Source organism: Cibotium barometz, chromosome 32 (genome assembly GCF_041138505.1).
Source record: "Cibotium barometz isolate CiBa-2024 chromosome 32, ASM4113850v1, whole genome shotgun sequence".
Classification (NCBI taxonomy): domain Eukaryota; kingdom Viridiplantae; phylum Streptophyta; class Polypodiopsida; order Cyatheales; family Cibotiaceae; genus Cibotium; species Cibotium barometz.
In genome coordinates this window covers 7,760,093-7,774,014 of record NC_141077.1, presented here as the reverse complement: position 1 = coordinate 7,774,014, position 13,922 = coordinate 7,760,093, and the positions used below count along the sequence as shown (strand labels likewise).

Genomic DNA, 13,922 nt, shown 5'->3' with positions numbered 1-13,922 from the left:
AAGCTAGCATGAAGGATAGCAAGAATCTCTTGCTCATAAACATATAATGTCATCTCCTTTTCGGTAAGCTTTCTACTCTCAAAAGTAATGACTCCATGCTCTTGATACAAAACAGGCCCAAGTCCTCTTCAACTTGCATCTTCTCTCACATAGAAAGTCTTGGAAAAATCAGGACAAACAAGAATGGGCCGAAGTAAGCAAGGATTTGAGCTCATTGAAGCTTTTGTCAACAATAGCATCCCAAAAGAAAGCTTCCCTCTTTAGAAGATAGGTGAGAGTGGTGCCGCGCACCTATAGATGCATAATGCTCCATGAATCTTCTATAAAAAGAAGATAACTCCAAAAATCCTCTCAATTTAGTTGAATTACTTGGTGTTGGGTGGCCAATCTTTTACACATACGACCTTCTTTGAATTGGCTCTTATGCCATTCTCTCCCACTAAAATGCCTAAGATATTCCACTTCATTGAGCATTTACTCTCTTTTGCAAAATAGCTTATGCTCCCTCATCACTTTAAACACTTTGTTCACATGAGATTGGTGCTCTTCTTTTCTCTTACTATATATCAATATATTGTCAAAAAACACTATCAAAAACTTGAACAAGAAAGGAGCCAATACCCTATTCATCAATTCTTGAAAAGTGTCTTGTAAGACTAAATGGCATAATCATAAAGTGAAACAACCCTCTTTTAGTCCTAAATGCGGTATTCTCTTCATCACCCTCCATCCTTATTTGATGATATCCCGATCTTAAATCAATCTTGGTGAAAAATTTTGCTCCCTTCAGCTCATCCAAGAGATCATCAATGCGTGGAATGGGGTACCTATTTTTGATGGTGACTTTGTTCAAGTCACGATAATCAATGCACATGCGAAAGAACCCATCCTTCTTCTTCACTAATAGAACGGGAGAAGCAAATGGAGATTGTGAGCATTGAATAAGACCCATGGAAACCAAATCTTGCACTTGCTTTTCCACTTCCTCTCTTTCCACCTTGGATAACTGATAGGGAGGCTTGTTGATAGCCTTTGCATTCGGTTCAATAACAATGGCATGATCAATCTCTCTCTTAGGAGGTAAAATCTTTGGCACTTAAAAAATATCCTCAAACTCCTTAAGAAGGACTGCCATATCTTTGTCCACATGTTGTCCCCACCACTGCTTTCCATCCCTTCTTGAGCAAGATGTAACACATAAATAGTGCCAAGAGTCTTGAGTTCCCTCTTAAGTTGCTTTGGGGTGATCAATGAGAGCTTCTTTGAATGATTTCCAACCAATATTTCTTGTTGTCCTCCATGATGCGTGAAACTCATAATCCCCTGTTGAAGGTTCATGTGAAAATTCTAGAGTGTTGATAACCAATCACATCAATAGGACTTATCTCCAACACTACCAAGTCACACCCCAAAATCACATCAATAGGACTTATCTCCAACACTACCAAGTCACCCTTCCAAGTGTATGATGAAGATAAAACCATCTCAATAGAAGGACATGCCAAACTAGTCTTCTCATTTTCTCCATTGGATACTTGCACTTGAAAGGTTATGGGTAGTTCCACCGTAGCAAGCTTTAGAGAGTTAATGGATTTCAAATTGATGAAGCTATATGGATACTTCTAGAATCCACTAATATATGCACAACTCTCCCATTGATGGATCCAACAGAACGCAGTGTGTTTGGGCTCTTATAACCTGCCATTAGCTCTTGAGAAATAGAGCATACACTTGCAAAACATTTTTGTGCTTGTTGTCAACTTCATCCAGCACATTCCCTTTGTCTCTCCACCGGATCAGAAGGAAATTCCCCATCTTCTTTTATGAAGGAGTGATCCTCAAGTGACTCATCATGTGCTTCTTAATTGCAATCCTCAAATTCTTTCCCATCATGAGAGTATTTGGCATCTTCCTTCTCATCCATGAGGATCATAGTGGCCACAACCTTTTTTGACTTGCATTTGTGCTCGGGTGACCACCTTTCTTTGCATTTGAAACATAGGCCCTTGCTCCTTGGCTCTTCAATCTTAGGGTCATCTACTCTGTGAGTTTTATTGAAGGTTTGGGGAGACGACTTGAAGGTTTGGGAAGGCTTCTTGTTAAAGTTATCCCCTTTCTTTGCATCATAATAGGTTCCGCCCTTGGGCTATCCACCTCCATAAACTGTAGGGAATCTTGGAATGGATGATTGGGTTGAAGGAAGAGAGATTTTGCCAAAATATGAAGGAGTGATGGTTAGCTTAGAAGAGTCCTTTATTGTACCCATAGGTTCGGATATCCTATATTTGTATTCATAAAACTCTGCCAATCTCATGGCCTCTTTGATAGTGCTTGGTCTTTGGGTTGAAACATCTCCCAAACCATGCACAATCTTTTTCATCTTCATGTCCTCATTCAATCACAAACTTTGAAAGCTTCATTAACTTCTTGATTTACTCTCTCACCAACATCCCTTTTTGCTATAGCTCATACCTATCCTCATCTATCAAGTACCAATGGCGAAATAAATGACAAATTCATTTCCCTCTTCAACTCATCCCATGAGTTTGACCATATGTCTCCACCATTGCTGAGCATAGTCCTCCATATGCAATGATGCAAATTAAACTTTGTCTTGCTCATCTTTCAGATAGAGCTAAAAGTATGTCTCTAATTTAGCAGTCCATTCCTCCAAATCATATGGGTTTGAACCATCACCTTTGAACTTGACATCCTTTGAAGTATAAATCGAGTTCCCAAGATGTGGTGAAGGTTTAAATTTTTGCAATTTGGAGTAAGATTCCAAGAATTGAGAAAAATCCTTTTACTCCCGCTTGATGAGATGAAGTAGTCCATCTAGCATGTGCATGCCGTTGCCTCTCTATGAAGGACATATGATTCCAATCTTGTGTGTTATGCATGACCTCTTCTTCATCCCAATACATCTCCTCTTCATCGATCCTAGATTGATTTGCCTTTTGTTGGGTAAACACTCTCTTGGCATCCCCATAAAATGTATGCATAGATTTGAATGGTACTTGTGATGCTTTTCCATTCAATTGAGATGAACTGGCATGGAATAAAGTTGGTCCCATATTCTTCAAGAGTGGTCTTCTACTAGCATCCATCATGAGTCCGGTTGAGGGAACCTTAATGTTGAAATCAGAGGTAGTCTTCAAGGAAGCCTCTTGCCAAGTTTGCTTTTCTTCCCTATAACTTTCAACATAAGTTTCTTGGAAGGTTTACTTGTTGCCAATGTCAACTTGATGCCCACCATTCCTCCCTTCATGATTGCCAACTTGAGGTTGACTAGTTTTGATCAACCTTTCCTCCATAACTCCCATCTTTGTGACCATGGTGTCAAACTTAGAGTTCAAAGTGTAGTTTTTAAACTCCAACTTTTCCACCCTAATAGTTGCAAGAGGGTATCATTTGATGTGGGATGCGAGGCTTGAGGGTTTAGCTTATGAGAACTCTCCACATTCAACTCCTCTTTAACTTCCTTTGAAGCTTGGCCCATTGTGTCTTCCATATTGTCCATAGTGTCATGAACATCCATATCCCCACCATCCATTTCCCCATGGCAACTTCCTTGGTCTCCCTTTTGGCTTACCGACCATGAGAATACACTTTTTCCAAAGTGGATAATAATATAGAGTAGATATGTTGGAATGAGGTGATTTAAGGCTTGTTAGAAAGCCCTTGAGTTGCCCTATCCATATATGGAAAAATAGTGGAAATTGGATGTGCCCTAGTGTTCTCTACTTTAGGGTTAGCATGGATATAGCTGAAAATGAAGATCTGCTCCTAAAATCCTAAAAAATTATGGGAATTGAAAGATTCTTGGCTCTTGAGAATGCTCTAGGAGTATACTAAACAATGGTATAAAGGGTTTGACCTTGGTCAATGTGCAACCATTCTCTGTTTTGACTTTTAGGTCAATGTCAACCCTAGAGATTTGAGCATCCAAATGACATTGGAATTGGGTGTACTTTGGTTTGTTGGAGAGCCCTAAGGTTTTACAATCATTCCATGATGTCAAATGCCCCAAACAACTTTGCTGTTTTTGATTGGGCCAAAGATTGCCTTCCGGTGAAGCAATTTGGGGAGTCAAACGGTGCCCAATTTGACAAGTCGATGGCTTGATATGAAGATCTAAGGGAGTACTTTGAGAATATGTAAATGCCCAAATCTTAATCCAATTGTGCATGGATGGTCTCTCCTTTCTGTGCCCTCAACTTGGGATAAATCAGGCAGTGCTGTTTCTGATGATTGTGCCCTCTGCACAACCGCTGAGGTCTCGGTCTACAAATACAGAAGATAGGAGCAAGAAAAAAAACGCAAGGCTTACCTGGATGGAGATCGCTCTGCAAATCGAGGTGGTGTGCTAGAAATCGGTCTGCAGGCAGCCCCCAAGCAACACGGCCGATTTATCATTGCAGAATGGCGGCGGGAGGAATGCAGCATGGTCCACCAACTAGAGGGCGATTGGCTGGAGATAGGTGCGCCCAAGTTTGGGCAGCCAAGCTCGGCTGCCCACGTAGAGGCGAAACAGGGGCAGGAGGTGGAGGCCACGGTGGCAGACGAATTAGCTAGGCGCGAGGCGGTGTGTAAGGCAGACATGCATGGTGGGGTATTTCAGTGCCACGAGTTTAGCTGGGCGCAAGGGGGTGTGTAAAGGCCCTAAGCTTTGTTTGAGCAAGAAGCGCAAACTGGTAAGAGTATAACGAACAAAAGCGAAACAGAAAATACAAAAAAAAAACTGACTTGGATCCCTTGAAAAAGTTGGACATGCGGCAAGGAAATATTCTGGACATCTTATCCTGGAGTCGAGATCGACGGCCGGTTTGGGCTCCACGTTGGCAACAAGCGAACGCAAGAGTGGATGCTTTGGTAATGGTATGCTGTCTCTCTTGCAGCATGGGGAGGGCTATCGCGCGTGTGGTTGTGCGTCATGGCTGATGCTGCATAAACATACCCACTCACAGAAAGCGATAGAGAGATGGGGTGCGTTGGCGCAGACGAGCATCTGCCCGTCTCGTCTGCCAAGGCGCCCGAGGAGGCCTTCTGCGGAGTCCGCATGAAGTTCTTGTGCAGCCAAGGCGGGAAGATTCTGCCCAAGCCCGACGGGCAGCTGCGTTACGTGGGCGGGGACACCAGATTGGTTTCCTTCAGCAAAAACATCGGATTCACAGGTCTCGCTTCTCACTCTCTGCCTGTTTTGTAACTCTTTGGATCCATGTTTGGTACTGCCTGTTTTCTTTTCTCCCTTCTCCTGACTGCTATCTTACTTCTTACAGACCTCACGACCAAGCTTGAGAAGCTTTTTGGGCCAAACCTTTGCCTCAAATACCAGCTTCCGAACGAGGATCTGGACACCCTTATATCCGTCACGTGCGATGACGATGTTGAAAACCTAGTAGAGGAGTACGACAAGAACGAAGCTCGAGACGGAGCTTCACGGCTGCGTGCTTTTCTTTTCCCGCGTACTGGAATACCTCTGAGAGATGTCAATCCTTGCTCTTGTCAGGCTGTGGATGAAGCTAAAAGCCCTAGGGAGCACAAGGGCTTTGAAACCATAAGCACTGCTGGCCCTCAGGTCACCGATTGCCCTTGCGTTGGCACATCAACGTTTCAGATGCCTGATTATCTTTTTGGCCTTGACAATGCTTGCAGTGTCCATGCCTGTCGGCATCAGCATCAAGAGGGGGATAGCCAGCTCTCTCTCAGGCCTTTTGTTGATGATAAGGGCTCTCTTGCAAAACCGGTGAGACCTTTTTCACCCACGGCTATGCAGCTGGAGTATTCAAGGCAGCAAAGCTCTAAGATCATCGACTCTGGCGGCCGGGGTCCTGCACTCACTACTTCGGCCTTGGGCCCCCTTGTCTCCAACCACCACCAGCAGATGTGGGATAGAAAGAAAGTTTGGGAAGAAGGGTCCCTCATCAATCAACGAGATGAAAAGCGCCGTATTGAGCTCAATGCAGAAGCACATCATCACAATTTTCAACGAGAAGCTGGTCTTGGAATCCCCATGGTCAGAGTCCCATCAAAGGACAGGATTGTTCCCAGCTTTATGGAGGGCACTACCACAGAAACTCAGTTTTTGATAGAACGGCAAGTTAGGCCTCAATCCATGCCTCGTGTAGACCTACAACCTGATCTGCCAGAAGCTCTCTCAGATGCCATGCAAGACGTCCCTGTCCAAGGGAACACTAGGCTTTACAAACCTCCAGAAGTGCAGAGAGCCCCTGCTCTCAATGTCACACCCTCTGAAATGCAATGGGGATTGTCTCAACCAACTGTCTCTGGATTCAGTGTGGTGGCTGAGAGGTCCACAGATAGCTGCAGAAACAGTGGGGATTCGGATGAAGGGTTGCAGAGGAAACTAGAAGGTCATTCAACTGCAGACAGTATAGCTCATACCCATTCTATTGTCATTACAGCTGAAGGACCTCATGGTTTTAAGATGCAGGAACCCTACAGGCATGAAGAGCCAATGGTTAATCAACAACTGAGGCATGGTGAGTTTGAGGTTTCAACTCCATTGCAAGCACAACATGAGAATTATCATCACCTGGGTAAAAGCCACTTTCAACAAGTTTATTGGCAATTGCATGATTCTCAGGAACAGCAGCAACCTATGCTTGAGACAGTTCGAACTGGTCATAATAATACCCATGGAATGCAGAGGCATGTGCAACCTCAAGAGTTTCATGCACCTTCCTCAGGAATGGCTGCCCATCACCACCACATGATTTGCACTTCAAACAATGTACGGACAATACCGCGCCCTGATACATTGCTCAATACCAGGCTTCCCTCCCCATTATACAGGCAAGTCTCATCAGCAAGTCCTTCACGGCCTGATCCTCCAAGTCCTCAGCGAGGAGGACTTCCAAGTAATAGCTCTCAATTCTCCTCTAGACATGGAGTCCGGGTGCTTCAAATGCATGATACGGGTTACTTGCCACCAAGCAAAGCTCAACAATTATCTGGGCTTCCTGGGAGCCAAGTTTTCTTGGATCCTGTTGAAGCACACAATCTGTATGATCAGAGTGGAAGCCAATCGCACCTTGCTGAGAAAGGCACTTTGGCAAACCATGATGTTGCCATAAACCAAGCTCAGTATTTCGATAAGATTATTTTGGCTAATCAAGATGGGGCTATGGGGCAGGTCCACTGTGATGATGACTTGCAGTATGGGTATCTGAGCAACAATCAAGAGGCCCAAGGTGTACCTCCCCAGCAGTATGGGCGTCTGATCAACAATCAAGAGGCCCAAGGTGTACCTTCCCAATAGGACAGGTCTGGATTCCTATATTTGGACATTGAAGGTTTGTTTTAATAGCTCCTATTGCTACAATTGATGTTTGAGATGACTGGAGGCTGTTACATATGATATAGAGTAGTAAATATTTTTTTCTGAAAGGGATAACCTTCCTAAGTCAAGCATGAATCTCGATACTTTGGCTACTTAATGAAGGTGAGTGTGACACGGTGTAATACTGGTTTTGGCACCACTGTTTGTTTAGAGTTTGTGCCAGAAATTCTTTGTAAGAATCTCATATATATCTATATACCTCTATTTTATTATTTCTAAACAGGGAAATATCATATAAGTATCATTACATAAATTAAACATTTCATTTTGAGGCTGTTTGGCTTCACCAATAGTCTGTGCTCAGGCTGCATGTTTACCTTCCTTCTGTTGACTTGGATTTTGCAAGTAGTTCATCTATGTAAAGATACATTGCCATCATTGGATTCAACATGCAATTTAAGTCGCATGGGAGTGGTCTTGAATTCAACTTATTACATAATTACATAATTGTGTGGTTTCCAGCGCCCACTACAAATGCATTCAAATGCAGTGTGAAGTTGGAAGTTGTACGTTTACTAGTAAGGGTTCGAAATACAGTCTTCTTTGATGACACAATTAGGGATAGGTTGTTGCTAGCATAATGGATGGAAATTTGGCACCAAATCTGACAGCGATTTAGTATGTTACAGGCTTAGATGGCAGAGTGGGCAGCAATTTTGAATTAAACATAGGTAAGCAGCTAAATAGTAAGGAATTGATCCGTCACAGAAGGGGCAACTCGCAAGATGTGAGTAGAAAACTGCAGCGCTGTGGATAATAATCTCTCCAGAAGGTACCACACCCTATGTCTGTTATGTTCATTGATGACCTACGATGTGTCATAGGGTCATTAATGATCACTATCAAAAGACCCTACTAAATCGCTCTCAGATTTCCTATTGGGCACTGATGACGTTAGTGGAGATGTCGTAGTATCTAGTCCATACTATGCATAATGGAGTATTTGGTATATATATAGGTTGCTACATTCGGCTCATAGTTCGTAACTTTGAACCCAGTACATATGACCGAGCTTTGACTCTCGCTCAAAATGAAGAAATGAAGATGAACGGAGGCCAGCCCAAGCAGTCATGTCAGTCCAGTACCAAACCCCAGCAGGAATCCACTGCACAGACAGGGAAAGGGAATGCATCTTCTAAAGATGCTAAGAAGAACGGCAATAATAGCTTCAGTTCAGGGAGTTTGAAAGATAAAGAATCTAAGCCTAAGAAAACCCCCAATGAAAAGACTAAAGGAGGCATTACTAGCGGTTATCTTTCTCTAGAGGAGCAAAAGAAGTATCAGTAAGAAAACAAATGTTTTTTTTGTTACATCATAGGGCATGGTAAGGATTGCCACAAATGGCAAGCGGAACGAGCCGCTAAAGCCCCTTCTGCCACAGTTGCTACATCCTCCCCAACTCCTCCGGCCCTGCCTACTACCACGAATGCGGTTCAACTTTTACCTTCTATGCATCCTATGCCATCCATGGTATTTGATGCTAAGCAGGAGGGTGAGAGCGATGTTGCACAGAAAAGCCTCAGCCGAGCTTATGGCTCTGCCAAGGGCCGACAGTTTGTAGTCCTTTTCGATATGGGTAGTTCTGAGGATGCCATCTCTTCGCAGTTGGCTAACAAAATGAGCTGTACATTAGTCTCATATTATCTGGATGGGTTTACACTTGGTCTCCGCACCCACATTTCTCAGAAGGTGATAGCTTGACCCTAGGTGCAAGCTAGACTCCATTGTGTGTGGTAGCTAGATTCTCCTATGTTCCCTAGATCCATCCTCTCAAGATTGCATGGTAGAAATGGCCCTTGGACCCATCCATGCATGTGCATGGCAATAGTGACACTTGCAAGAGAATCTAGGGCCAAGCTACCAAGAATAAATCTACATCCACTTTGTTGATATCTTGGCCCTGGGCCAAGATACTGAGAACAAATTAACATCCTCTTTGGAGGTAGCTTGGTCCTAGGACCAAACTACCATCACGAGAGCAACACCATCTATGCTGGTAGATTGGTCCTAGGGCCAAGCTACTAGCAAAGATGATGTAGATTTGTTCATGGTACCTTGGTCCTAGGGCCAATCTAGATTCTCTTGTGTTTGGTAGCTTCTTGTATTCCCTAGGGTCATTCTCTCAAGATTGCATGGTAGAGTTACCTTGCACAGCAATTTGCCTTTGATGTTCAGAAGGCCTCATTCCAACGAGATTTCATCGTCTCGCCTCTGTTGGGGTGCGACATGATTTTAGAAATTCAGTGGTTCCGTCAGTATGAGCCTATTCCCGATTGGGGCCAGGACACTTTTACTATCTATAAAGGTTTTCCTGAGCCTGTCATGATTCGTGGGGATAGAAGCATTCTTGGTATCCCATTGATTTCGCATCTCCAAGCCCAACGAGCTATCCCCAAGGGAGTAGAAGGAGCACTACTTTATGTTCGTGCTCAGATAGCCTCTACCTCATCGGTAGCATCCATCTCTTCCTCAGTCCCTCAATTAGCAGACCTCCTATCTAAACATCAGGACATTATGCTTAAGGACGATCTCTCGCCTAGTCTCCCACTCTCGCCCTGAGAACCATCACATTGATTTGATCCCTGGATCGGATCCTCGTAGCAGGTTTCCCTATCGTCTTTCCAAGACTTTAGAGGGCGAGTTAAAAAAACAGTTATCTGAGCTTCTCCGAGCCGGATTCATTCGGTCGTCTTCCTCACCATTTGCTGCACCCATCCTATTTGTCCAAAAGAAGAACAAGTCAGCACACCTTTGTGTAGATTACGGGGCATTAAATAAACTCACCATTAAGAATAAGTTTCCTATGCCAAGGATTGAGTACATTTTGGGGCGTTTAGACGGTGCTAAAATTTTCACTAAGATTGACCTCAAGAGTGGTTACCATCAGGTCCGCATTTTTGAAGCTGACATTCCAAAAACAGCTTTCCGGACAGAGCGTGGTCACTACCAGTTTGTAGTCATGCCTTTTGGGCTTACAAATGCACCCACAACCTTCAAGAAAATGATGTCCAGGATTTTCGCAGTCCACATTGGGAAGTGTGTTTTCATATTCCTTGATGACATACCTTGATGACATAGTAGTCTTCTCAGCCACTACGGAGTAGCATGAGAAGGATGTGGAGAAAGTCTTGTAACTTTTGCAAGATAATGAGCTCTACATAAATGCCAAAAAGTCTGTCTTTGGTGTTAAGGAAGCTCAGTATTTGGGCTATATCATCGGTTCCGATGGGATTAGATTGGATCCATCAAAGGTTCAGGAAATGTTAGATTGGGACATTCCTAAGACCGTCCAAGAAATCCGCTCATTCGTAGGTCTTTGTTAGGCCTATAGTACCCATGTCCATCAGTTTTCCAACCTTGTAGCACCTCTTGCCGACTTGCTCAAGGGGGTGAAGCCTCGCAAGCAGAAAGTCTATGTTATAGGCAAGGCGTTTGATGCATTCCGTGCACTCCAAAAAGCTGCCTCAGAAGCACCTGTATTAAAGTTAGCATCTTGGGATGAACCTTTCAAGGTCATTACCGATGCAAGCAATGTAGCCATAGGTACAGTTCTCCAGCAGGATAATAGACCCATGGCATACTACAGTAGAAAGTTGGATGTTGCCGAAAAGAATTATTTGGTATGTGACGAAGAGCTTGAAACCGGCCTCTGGTAGAAACCAAAGTGCGGTAGACTAGCAATCACCCAATCCAATTGTAGTCCAGCCAAATAAACAAATAAACAGGAGCTAGAGTGCTCCAACACAAGAAAAAGAACGACACCTGTTGGCCCCAAAGCTTGGCGCCCCTTTCGGTATTTCTTTATTCAATTTCAATGGAAAAGTTTTAAATGATTACAACATTAATGGCTCGTATTTCTGCAAGTCCAATCTACCAATCCTTTGGACCTCTTAGCATAGAGGTCACACACAGCTTTGTGTCCCAAGAACACCACACTGTTATCTCCTCTAATCTGCTAAGTTAGTGCATCCATGAGGCCTTGAATATACATATGACTGAACCATGCACATGGTCACAAACTCAGCCATGAAAACAGTCCACAAAACTCTTCCAAATCAGTCCACAATCTTGTCCTGTTTCCACCCTCTGGACTCTCAAACCCTTCCTCTCACAAAGGGCTAGCTAAACAACTCCGAGACAGTCACGAGCCAGTGAAAATAGACTTGATTATACACTACCTGCAGTCCCACCTGGTCGTAAAGAGAGAGAGAGAGAGGAACCTGCAATCTTTATGCCACCTTCCTCCAGAGAGAGAGAAAGAGAGAGATGAACCGTCTGTTGTGCTGCCTTACAGTCTGCCCGAATGCATCCAACTTTCCAAGCAAGAGAGAGAGACAGAGAGAAGAAGTGGTTCAGCTTCTGTGCGCCGCCTACAAGCAGCCCGCCGCCCTGCTGTTCAGCTTCTGTGCGCTGCCTGCAAACAGCCCGCCAATCCCTACTGTTCTCTTTTGTGTGCTGCCTGCAAACAGCCCGCCAGCATGCTGTCACCCCTGCCCCTCTGTCCAGCCCGTGAACAATCTAGCACACTTTCCCTGCAGCCAGACTGCCGCTAGAGAGAGAGTAAAAAGCACTTGCACTGCCTATAGCATGAGCCGGTTCCTCCCCTTCAGCTGTTTTCCAAAACCAGCCTCTAGCGCTGCCCGCCAGCCCCTCTTTCCCAAACAGCATTAGAGAGAGAGAGAGAGAGAGAGAGAGAGAGAGAGAGAGAGAGAGAGGCGTGTGCTCCAAAAGTAGATTAGCCTCCCTCAGGGCCCCCCAAAGGTTATAAATCCTCACCTGTCATGTGCACAGTGTGTATCTACCGTGTGCTACACGCACACAAGACTAGCTTCAAGGTTTGGGGAAGCTTGGAGCTAGGCAGGCTGATTGGCAAGCTAAGTTAGGGATAGACTAACGGGCGGGCACCTAAGTATGGACGGGCGAGCGCCCAAGTGTGGACGCCCGATGATCGACCAAGAGCCTATAAAAGGGTGGCCAAGGTTAGTCATTGGCTTTCTCCTCCTGAATTGTCTTGTCAGGATTCGGTTCTTCGACACTTCTCGTGTGTCTTTGTGAGAGCTCTATGGTCACGAGCCTGGATCTAGTGCAGACGTGCACCTGCTTTATGCAGCCGAGGTCGGCAGCAGTCTCGAGGCCCGCAAGGGTAGCTTCGTGGCGGTATGGGACGTGATGAGGTAGAGATTGGTCAGTACGTCCATCTAGTTAGCTCAGCTAGTGGCTCGGTGGGGACAGCCAAGACTCGTGGGCTTGCCCACGGCTATCAAGGTTGGGAGGTGAGTCAGGCCTGCACCCCCTTCACATTTATTTGGTTTGTTTGCAGGTTTCGAGTCTTGTACGAGGAGCGTTCTACGAGGAGATCCTATGGGGATTTGACCGTGGTATCAGAGCAAACCTCGAGAACGAGCGAGTCGGTAGGTAGAGAAAGAGGTCAAAGAACAGGTACGAGTTCGAGAAGATTGCTGTTTTTCTGTTCATGCTGCTGTTTTTTCAAATTCAACATGTTGCTTTTGCATCGTAGGAACCTGTGATGAAGGTTTCGGTCTTGTATGGGTTGTTTGCTTTGCCAGAAGAAGGGCTGTAGGTGTTTTCAACCTTGTAAACAGTTTGAGGAGAGAGAGAAGTGGTCAAAGCCGGTCGGTTGTTTTTGTGTGTGTGTGTGTGTGTGTGAGAGAGAGAGAGAGAGAGAGAGAGAGAGAGAGAAGTATTGCCGCTGTTTACTGGTGGCACCTGAATTGTTGCTCAGTCCATGTAAGCGGAAAAGCGTGTACACGCAGCAAGGCAAGTAGTCATGCACACGTCGGTTGCTATGCACAGGCAGGCGCAAGTGGTCACCTATATTCACAGGCAGGCGCAGGCGGCAACGCCAAGCAGGGGGTCATAGGTGGGTGTTATTCGCACAGGGAGGTACACACGTGCAAACACACAGGCGTACAGGCGGATAGGTGGCAGGTAGGCGGCGCTATGTGCTGCAGACAAACGTGAAAAGCATGGTCGCCGGGTGGTTTTTTTAAGCTTTTGTTAAAAAAAATGAAAAAATATCACCACATTGCTTTCAGTGTTTTAACCTGCGCTTAAGGGTTTTAATAAACCCACACTTTAGAAAAAGGGTTTAAAATAAACCCATGCTTTTCTTTTATAGTGTTTTTTTAAAGAATATATATATATATATATAACACAAAAGCAAAAGCTAAGTAAGCTTTTGGGGAAGTCTAAAAATTCCCTTTAAGGAGGCTTCTTGCCACACATCTCTCAAGCTCTCAAGCTCTCTAGCACTCTTCTTTGTGCAAGATCAAACTTTTCTCTCATCTTGCTCTCTTAAGACGTCAACCCAAGAATCCGAGTTGGAGCCCATTCTCGAACGTGAAGACCTGTCGGCTCTACGGAAGCCATCGATGGGGCGATCTTTTCGACGATTTTGTTTCAAAATCAAATTTCCAAGAGTTTAAAGTTGCTCTTGAAGCTTCTTCCTCGAAATGTCAAGCACAAGTCGCCGCGCAGATGCAGGCTTTACAGTCCTCCATCTCTTTGTTGACCACTATCCTATCTAGTCTTTCGGGTA

The 13,922-nt window shown here is 44.7% G+C and overlaps 1 protein-coding gene across 1 annotated transcript; it reads left to right on the top strand.

Annotated features, from left to right (window-relative positions):
- The first annotated feature begins 4,788 nt into the window (after positions 1–4,788).
- On the top strand, positions 4,789–7,583 carry LOC147619770 (uncharacterized). Its single transcript, XM_086825600.1, has 2 exons — positions 4,789–5,174; positions 5,280–7,583. The coding sequence occupies exons 1-2, from the start codon at positions 4,982–4,984 to the stop codon at positions 7,280–7,282; spliced, it is 2,196 nt and encodes a 731-aa protein (XP_086681726.1). The 5' UTR covers positions 4,789–4,981; the 3' UTR covers positions 7,283–7,583.
- The last annotated feature ends 6,339 nt before the right edge of the window (positions 7,584–13,922 follow it).